This window comes from Cariama cristata, unplaced genomic scaffold (assembly GCF_000690535.1).
Source record: "Cariama cristata isolate BGI_N322 unplaced genomic scaffold, ASM69053v1 scaffold16425, whole genome shotgun sequence".
Lineage (NCBI taxonomy): Eukaryota > Metazoa > Chordata > Aves > Cariamiformes > Cariamidae > Cariama > Cariama cristata.
In genome coordinates this window covers 4,658-14,718 of record NW_009618311.1, presented here as the reverse complement: position 1 = coordinate 14,718, position 10,061 = coordinate 4,658, and the positions used below count along the sequence as shown (strand labels likewise).

The following is a 10,061-nucleotide window of genomic DNA, read 5'->3' as shown; positions in this document are numbered from 1 at the left end:
CCCTTGATCCCTAACTAGCATTTGGCAATAAGCCTAAGTCTCTGTGGAGGCAAAGAGCTATCACTTTAATGAAGTCTAGGAAAGCCCTGTTTTGGGGTGTATTTATACTTGGGTACTAACCATGCAGACAAAGCCTTGTGTTCTCTGCCACAAGGAACAAGTGGGGAATGGCACTCAGCTGAGCTGAAGAGGCAGGTTTGGTATACTACAGGGTGAAAAGTGTGGAAGAATTGTAGTTAGCACCACATAGGAGAGGATGCAGAGAGTATCAAGTCAACCCAGCACTGAAGCGTAACATTGGGCTCTTTTCTCTTTTTCTTGCCAGCTTGGAAAGGAGACTTGCATTCTCTCAGGGACATACATCCTACCTCTTCAGGGGCCTGCGGGGATTGCACATGGGAGGGACTAGCCAGGCGTAATGACACACTGTACAAGGTCACAGAATATCTTACACAGTTAGGAGCATCTTTCCCGGTAAGAAGTGGGGCCTGTATGTACAAGTGTTAGCTGTCGCTAGAGGAGCCTGGGAGGCAGCCATTTTGATCAGGAGAGGTCCAGCAGCGTTGTTCTCTGAAGGAGCATCTGCTCTATGGTTAGAGCCAGAAAGGTGACAAAAAGAAGGACCCTGGCTGCTTCCCTTTCTATCTGACCCCTCACAACACCAGCAGATAAAGTTTATATTGACTCTATTCTTCCTCTTTTCCTGCTTCTGTCCCCACTCCCCCTCCAGCACTGGTGGAGGAGCTGGGGAGCAGGCAGCCTGGACAGCACTGAGAGCATCACTGCTCAGAGGGGCTGAGCCCCTGTGACCGCCTCAATAAGTGCAAGAGCATATTCTGGTATTTCCCGCAGAGAAAACAAACGAAAAAAAGAGAAACAGGTGACTGATTAAAAGAGTTTCCCCCCTCCTGTACACGAGATTCTGCAGTCACGCCGACAGATAGACATTAAATAATTCTTCCATAGTAAATGATTGGAGATAAAAGCCGGCGGTGGCTGCTGCTGCTGTTTGGATTGCTCCGTTGTCTGCATCTCTGTTTCTAGTTTGTTCCCCGGCCACTGTCGGCTGGCACTGGGGCTGTCAGACCTTTGCCTCTAGCATTTCTAGGAAAAGTTTATGCATGGGGACCTTGCCCTGCAGTTTGATGCGGGAGAAGTGCTGCACAGCTTGGGCGGCCGTCTGCCGCAGGAGGGGCAAGGTCAGGAGCAGCTTGCCTGCTCGCCGGGGCTCCTCGTTGCGCTGACTCAGCTCGTAGTCCTGCAGGGCTTCGTGGAGAAGGTCCTGGAGTTTCTGCACTGCATCCATGTCCTCTATGTGCATGGAGTCTGGGGAGAGGGAGAAAAGACAGCAAACAGGCAAGTTAGATATGAAGAAGGAAATCCTTTATGGTGCTGAAGCTAAAGATGCTTTCTTTCCTTCTTTCTTTTCTGTTTTTGTTTGTTTGTTTGTTTCTGTTTGGGGGGGTTGTTGTTGTTCTGTTTTGGTTTTTAATGGGAAAAAACCACCTTGCTGGCAGGTGCTGCCGCTGTGAAGTTGGGCATCAGCCCAACAAGTTGGCCCTAGCAGTGCAGGGACAGTAAGGCTGCCAGAGGTAGGTGACACATTGTGCCCTCTATGCTGCCCATTTTGCCAGCCACCCCAAGGCTGTGCAGGGGTCAGCCGGGGGCCTTTGTGACCTGCACATTCACTTGCCCTCCCTGCTCCTTATGGGGAGAGTCACCCTGCAAGGGGCAGCAGCTGCTGTGCTACCGCCTGGGAGCAATCTCATTAAGAATAATTAACACTGTTATAGGGCTTCATCTATCTAAACTGCCTAATTGCCATGCAGCTGTTCAGGGTGTCAGCAAGACAGAAAAGCCCCAGTAGGTCACAACCAGTGTGCCCAGGGGTGTTGCCAGCCCCACCTTTGTGCATATGCCCCTGTTTTCAAGAGACTGCCAGCAGCTGCTCAGGGACCTTCCTGCTTCAGTAAAAAGGCAAACCGCACCTCCTCCAAGGCCTCTTCCCTTTTAGGCTGCCAGTTAGATTTCCACAAGCTGCTGTAGAGACTAGCAGGGTTTGCGAGGCTAGCACAGCTCCTTAGTGTGTCTCTGAAGCAAAGGTAGCTGGCAGTGACCCAGTCCAGGGTCAATTGGGAACCTGCTGCTAAACTTGTGGGTAAGTCATGGTGACAGAGGACAGCACCAAAGAGCAGAGAGGTTAGATTAGAGAAGCCAACCAGGCACAGCATCACTGAAAGTTTTTCTCTTTTTCATCTTGCTGATACTTGCTTCTTTCTTACAACCCTGACAGAGCTGGAGACACTGTTGCCTTGTCTTCATTGTTCAGAGACTTTTAATCAATACTGAACCCATTGATAAAGATTCCCATCACAGGGCATGAATCCAGGAGGAGCAGCAAAGGGACACCACAGCAAGCACACACGCACACATGTTGTTGCACCCTCTGCCACTGTAGCTGTGCTTTGCAGTGCGGCAGTGGTCTGGCTCAGCCCACACACATCCAACACAAATGTGAGGACATGGGTTCCTCAGCGTGACAGCAGTGAAGGGGAGGAAATCTGGCTGAAGCACCAAAATCTCTCTAGAAATATGTGTCATCTCTATGTGGAGCTTAACACAAATTAGAGACTAAAGATACATGTACAGTAAAATGCTATTTATGATGCATGATTTATAAACTATTACAACAGTTGGGAAAATATTATGGCTAGCAAGAAAGCAGTTTAGAAGGAATTCACTAATTAGAGGATATTAAAGGGTTGTACTTCCAAGAAGCCTACTGAGGAAGGATAGTTTTTGCTGCATTTGCTTTCTGTATCCAAGGGACCAGGCAAAGAAGCTCAGAGAAGTGCTGGTAGGTCATCACAGAGGCCAGAGGTCGATTGTGAAAAGTAGGGAGGGAGAAGTACATTGCCAAATAATTCTGGCAACTTTTCCCAGTCAGGTAGCACCTCTGGAAAATTTCCATGCACCACCCAGGAGAAGGGAGTGGGATTTGTTTCTTGCCAAGTTGCAGAGGTAATTTTGGAGACTGGAAGTATCAAGAGCTGGAACTTGGAGAGAAATGTCCTCCAGCCTTTCTGTTTAATGTCCTTCTGGCTACGGGCACAAGCAGGAGAAGTAATCACAGCCCATCAGAGTTTGCAGATCCCAGCAAGTGCTAGAAGCACCAGGCAACGAGCCATGCTTCTGGTCAAAGTGGGTGCTTTGTTTTTGAGTACTGATGCTGCTGTACAGTAGGCAGAATCGCGAAACTGTGCTCTTCTGCCACCTGACTTCTGTAAGGTGGCAAGACTTAATAGCACTAAATAACTAGATGTATACAGGGAGAAGAATTGGGGAAATAAAGATTAAAGCCTGTCTCCCCCCCTTTGCTGAAAGAAACTCAAAATTGGCAGGTGACTGCAAAAAAAAAAAACAAACAAAAAACATTGCAGGATTAATTTCCTTGCAATCCATCAGTGAGCTGGTGTCGATGGCATTGATAAACTGTTAATTACGAAATCAATAGCTATGAATTTTTACAGTTGTCAGAGCACTGAGGTGGAAGGAGGCTGCCTGACCATGTCCCTGAGGGTCAACTGGCCTAGCAGTCAGGCTTCACATCAGGAGCCCTTCTCCAGCACTGCTGGGCAGGCGTGAGAATGGACATGGCCCACTGTGTCCTCACCTAATTCTTTTCTTGCAGCAGGAGCAGGAGGAGCAGGGAACCTCACAGGACCCATTAGTACAGAATTTGCTACACATTCCCTTGATAGATCCACACCTTGTTCACTTCATCTCAGCACTAAAATGCATTGGAGGAATAAAGGGGTAATAAGGTTTGGCTAGTCTGGGATATCCTTAAATGAACATGTGCTGTGTGCTAACCTGGAGGGCTCTTCAATACACAGGTTGATCAATTTGTACTCCTGAGGAAAGAGGACTTAGGAATGCCTAAGAAGGGACTGATGGCTCTGAAGGGTAACCCCTACTGTGTCAAAAAATGTGTGATCATATTGTTGAGACTTGCCTGCTGCTCCGGGCATTAAGAATTCATTTCTCAGCTCTCTAAAATGCACTTACTAAAGACAGAGTTCACTTGAATTATCTTTGCCAGTCCCAGCAGGTGTGTCCTCGGTGTGTTACTCTGAGGACTCAGAGATCAGCCACAGCTCTGGCAAGGTCAGCCTATTGTCAGCTTCTCCTCTAGTGAAGAGTGAGTGAGCTCCCACTTCTGTTTTAATTTGTTTTAATTCCTTGAAACAAAGGGTCAATATACACAGGGCTGCACGGAAGAGAGGAAAGTCCCTAGAAGTTGGGTTGCATGGGCAATTACACCTGGCAGTGATAAGGGAAATTCAGGAATGTATCTATATGGGAGGCAAGGCAGAAAGCAGGTCTAGGCAGCACAGGTGCTAATTTAAGTGCTCAGCTTTAAACCCTGTCTCTGACTCAAGGGAGCTGAGGCCTGGCTCAGAGGTAGTCTGCATTCCTACCTTCTTAGAAACCAGCTGTTTGCATGCAAGCACATACATGCAGGCTTTACAAGTTTACTCCATGTCAAAAATACACTAAGAAAAATAACTTACATTAAAAGTTTACATTATTAAAATGAATGTAGAGGTTATATTAGAAAAATACACTTGCCCTGTTCTAGCTTCCTTTTATCTGTGTGTTGTGAGAAGCTTTAATTACATGAAAAATGAGATCTCGTGCTTTACTTACATATGTTTCAATATGAATAATAAAGCAGGATTTTTGTGGATTATGCTGCTACATAGCTACTCTAGAAGAAACCAGTGAAGTCATAATGGCTTTTCCCATCCACCTGAGAACACGCTTTGGCCTGTGCCTCCTGACCCTTGCCTTGGTTTCTTTACTCCACAGCGCTGGAAGCAGAACCCCAAAGCAGCTGATGAGTGTTGGTTGTTCTCCTCTGTCTTTGCTCAGTGCTTCTCCACTCCTGATACAGACTGTCCCATAAGGCTTACCCTGGGCTTAGTCCTGAAAGCACGGTGAGAACATCAGCAGAGTGTGCTTCTGTTGCACCGTGAAGAACTTGACAGCACCAAGGCTCAGGTCCTGCAGTGTCTCTGCTCACAGCATGGGCCAAATAAATGTCCTGGTGTGGCACTTATCCTGTCACCCTGTCACAACCACTACCTCAGCACTTCAGCCTCTCCGAAGAGCCCCTCTCCCTGTTTAATCCTGTGACCTTTCTGGTAGACAGGAGGCAGGTTCTTTAACAAGAGTTGATTACATCACCGAAAGCCACCATCCCACAATCGAGAGAGGCCAGCCCTGGCCATCTGCCCATCCTGGTTCAGTGGCAAAGTGAAAGCAGCAATTAGAGCTAAAAAAGCAATATATGAGAAATTGAAAAAGGGACCTAGCCATTCATATGCATCAGAAGTTACGAAGTGTAGAAAATCGATAAGGGAAGTGAAGGACATTGGAGGAAAACCTATGGCTGGAAGGGGTAAGGACAATAAAGAAGTTTTATAAATATTTAAGAAACAGTAGAAAAATGACCATTTGTAGGGGGGCTCTTTTCACTTGGAGATGATTAAACTGTTAATAGCAGTGCAGATGAGACAGAAGTCCTCAGTGAGTATTTCTGTCCTGTTTAGAAAAAAGAAGAATTATGTAGCTGTGTTATATGAAGACGATGAAGAATTCTTAGCCTGTTGTTTATGCAAGAAGATGTTAGACATCTGTTAGAGACAATCTTCACAGAAATCAGCAGAGCTGGATGACTTGGCTTGAAGAGTTCTAAAATTGCTGGCTGAGGCCCATCTAAGTCTGATTAATGATTAACACGTCTTGGTATTTTTGAGAAATTCAGGATGACTGGAAACGTTCTAATGATGCACCTATTTTCCTAGGTCTTATCTGATGATTTTCATGTTAGCCTGATGTGAACAAGGGCAAAATAAAGGAAAAAAAAACAAAACCAAATGTCATGTTCAATTAAGACATATAAGATAGTATTTAAAAGATGCATAGATTTGGCACTTAGGGACATGGTTTAGTGGTGGACTTGGCAGTGTTAGGTTAACAGTTGCACCTGATGATCTTAAAGGTCTTTTCCAACCTAAACAATTCTATGATTCTGCTGCCAGTCAACATGATACTTTGGAATAGAGGTCTTGTCAAACAAACCTGATTTCATTATCTGATGAGATTACAAGTTTGGTTGATAAAGTTAACTGCATAGATATAATAGACTTAGGCTTTTATAAGGCACTTGGCTTAGCACCACAGGACATTCTCATTAAAAAATTAGCACTATGCAATACCAATAAAGCACACTTTCAATTGATTAGTAACTGGCTAGATGACAGATCTCAAAGTAGCTATCAGTGGTGAATCATCCCTGAAGGAGGAGTTTTCTAGTGGAAATCCACAGGGATCAGTAAAAAACCAGATGCTATGCAACATTTTTATCAATGAGCTGTAAGTAATTTATTTCTTTGTTTCTTTTAAATTGCTGCTGCTAAGAAGTAGGGATGGCAAAGAGGAACAGAATGGTGTAAAATAGTGAGGACAGGGCAGCCTCACAGCATTCTGGACCACTTGCTTACACTTGAAGTAATATATCTATAGCCAAGGAATGCAACTATGGAACAGGAACTTTATCATATCAAGCTCTTAGGTGTAAAAAAGACCTGGGGTCGTAGGACACAGCTCAACAAAGATCAGTATCTGAAGGCTGAACTCAGGCAAACTGATGTTAAAGATACATTGCCTTTTTTTTTTTTTCAAAATGAGAGAACGATTAATTATTAGAGTCAGCTACTATGAAAGATTTAGATTCCCCCTCTTTTAATCCCTTCAGCTTCACACGGGGTGTCTTTCTGGAAGGTGGCTTTAGCCAAACACAGATATTGGACTCACTGCTGGGCTGCAAGGGTGGATTCTGTGACCTGCGCAATGCAGTTTGGCAAGGAGATCTGATGTGAGACAATGAGACTCAAGGGATGTAGAGGGAGCCCTCGTCACACAGTAGCTTTAACAGTTTCCCTATCGGAAGGGACTCCAGAGCAAATACATGTCTGGCTTTTGTGCAACATCAGTGCAGCACACAGCACCTCTTGTGTCTCCCAGAGCATGCTGGACCGGGGGCTGCAGCCCTCCTCAGATTGAGATAGAAAGCATGGGGCTGATGGCCCTGGTCTTTCTCCTCCTCTTCACAAGAAGAAACAGAACAGGCAACATCAGGCTTCTGCTAGCATGTCTTTTACCCTCCACCATCCAGATCCACACTGTCTCCCAGTTAAAGGGGGATTCAGTGTCCATGGTCACTGAACATCTCTAGGACAGGACCAGGCAGCCCCAACCCTACAGCTTTTTGTGGGATTTGAAATTGGGAGCAGGGTTTCCCTGTTTGCTGTAACTGACCAACACTGCTGAGGTGGATGCAGGCATGGCCCACATCCCCTTTCCTGAACTCACAGCACTGGAGTCAGCTTGCTAGTGTAGAAGGGCTCCCCAGCCTTTCTTCTACTGCTAGAAACCAGCAGCCAGGCCATCCCTGCCTGGTTCCACTCCCTAATACAGGGCCAGAGCACAGCTGGGGCTGTAGCAGCAGCAAGCCTCATTTCTCCCTGCTCTCCAGCTTAGGTCCTGCTCTGTAGACAGAGAGAAGCTTTAAGGACATTGCATGACACAGGCAGAGCACAGTCTCAGGCAGCAGGCTCTAGTTTCCTCCCAGGCCAGATAACAGCGTGGACCTTGACTCCCAGATTGCGAGGCTGGCTGGGCCAGGGCTGTACCTGAGTTGGCGAGGGCCAGAGCTTTGAGTGTGACAAATTCCTCCTTTTCCACCTTAAGCTTCTTGTAGCGGCGCACCAGCTGTAGGATGGCCAGGTAGAGCTCCAGCAGCCCCGTCAGACGAGAGTGCTCTTCATCCATGATGTAGTCCTCAGCATAGACGAGCTTGTCCTCATACGGCAGGGAGCGGTACACAATGCCCAGGATGAGGATTTCCATCCAGGCGCTCTGCAGGAGGCTCATCTGGTCCCCAAGGGAGAGGTTGGAGAACCCTGACGGAGCAAAAGACAAGCAGGGTCAAATGGGTGTGCAGTAAAGCTTCTAGGAGCATGGGATCCTTAGTTTCCCTGGGATTCACCCCAAGCACTCTCCCCCACCAACCTGCTGCTTTCAAAAGAAAAAAAAAAAAAAGCTTACTGAAGCGACCTGTCTGGCAATCAGCACATGCGGACCTTACCCTTCTCTTTGCTCCCATGCCCACCGACAGCCTCAAACAGGAGTTCTGATGCTCTGACTGCATTTATGGCAGCCCAAGGTTAATTATAACCTCATTTCAATGATCTCTGCTTCTTCTATAGCAGCAATTGTTTTGTACCACATTGTCCTGCTCACTGTTCCTCTGTAGTTTTGTACTGCAGCCTATTTAGTTTGCCCCAGCTGACCAAAGAGCAGAGAAGAGCTTCAGATGGCAGAAAAGAAGGCTTCTGATGGGGTGGGAGGGAATGACACAGGCTTGAATTACAAGCATACCACAGTCTCTCATTTTGGCCGACAAGATAAAAGGTCCTTCCGCAATAGAGCATCAAAAATGTATTCAAAAGGTGACTACACTTGTGAACGGAATCCTCTCCTATTCCTCGTCATTCTCTGAGCTCCACACCATCAGTGTTCTGCACCTCACAGCCAACAACCCTACTCAATGTCAAAAATACTTTTATGGTGCCATGCAAGTACCTAAATCACATCCAAATCCAGTCGCAATGGAACCTGCACCCAGCAGTGAACCAAGTCATTCTCCTCAAATACAGAAAGAGCAATCACTATCTGGAGATAGACCGTGACAGTCCCAGAGCCCCCTTGAGAAAGTGGAGAGGCACTGTCTGCCTCGAGGGGGAAAAAACTAAAGTGCATGGGAAGGAAAGCTGTGTCTCTTATATCCTCTGTACCAGGTACCCTTGAAAGATCCTGGGAGATGGGCACTGCGCAACAGCCATTACGACAGGGATACCAAGCACAGTGTGTTGGTTCTATCTAGGCAGCTCCTGCCCACCACTGACAGGCAAGGACTGTGCTTTTTGGCAGTTCCTTGCATCTAAAGGTTCCCAGGGCTGTGAGAGAAAGGGACACCCAGGCACCTCTCAGCTGGGGGGGACAATGCTCCACCAGCTTCCCCTGCCAGTCTTCACCCCAGACGCTTATGAAGCCTCAGGGCTCACCAAGAGGCCTGTGAGCTCATTAACCTCTGTGCAGGAGGCTCCCAGCCCCACCAGTTGTGTGCTGGGCTCAGCGAGACTCCTTTATCCCATAGCCCTCCCTGCTCAGAGGTCTTGGCCCCGCATTTGGGGCCTAGGTAGCCAGCCACCATGATGATCATTTGATTTCTCTTGTTATCAAGTTGGCAATTAACAAAAGAGCTGATGATTGCTATATTGACTGACTGTGGGTTCTCTTTTTCTATCTGCACTATCTCAGCTGGGAAAGGGAAGGCAGAAGGGTGGGTTAGTGGTATTTATTTATCACTACGCCATGTTTTGTGTTTGTGTTGCCAGGGGAAGCAAAGGGTGATAATGGCCTGGCAGCCCTTGGACATCCAATTTCCCTTATCAGGCCACTGAATAGAAAAGAGGCCCCAGGCCACATTAATTAACAGATACCAATCAGCTGTCACGTGTTGTGTGTGCAAGGTCTGAGGGGAGCAGTGGGTGGGAGGGAAGAATCAATAAACCATTGGGGAGGAGTGCCAGAGGGAACAGCTACAGAGTAGTCCAGGCTACTGGGGAGAAGAGCTGCAAATCCAGCTCCGTGACTGTGAGACTGATTCCTGTACAGCACAGCCTGTGCTCCATGTAGCCCTGCACCTGGCGAATCCCACCTCTTGCTCAGGCTGTGAGTACTTCAGGGGTGCCTCATCCTTTGCCTCACCCTTCTGCCCCTTACCTCCTGCAGTCAGTACTGTGCTGCTCCTGAATGCAGTCCTCCTGAGTCCCAAGTGCAGGCTGATGCAGCCCAAAGGGTTGGGATCCTGTCTCCCCAGGTCTGCTTGCTGCACAAGGAACTGATGAGATTAGCCCTGAGACAGGGGT

General features: G+C 47.3%; 1 protein-coding gene across 1 annotated transcript; it reads right to left on the bottom strand.

Moving 5' to 3' along the window:
- Positions 1–1,081: 1,081 nt before the first annotated feature.
- Positions 1,082–8,043, bottom strand: LOC104162161 (steroid hormone receptor ERR2-like; the record flags this gene model as incomplete). Its single annotated transcript, XM_009700825.1, has 2 exons — positions 1,082–1,326; positions 7,761–8,043. Coding segments are annotated over 2 exons (528 nt in total), but the record flags the coding sequence as incomplete, so codon positions are not given.
- Between the last annotated feature and the right edge of the window lie 2,018 nt (positions 8,044–10,061).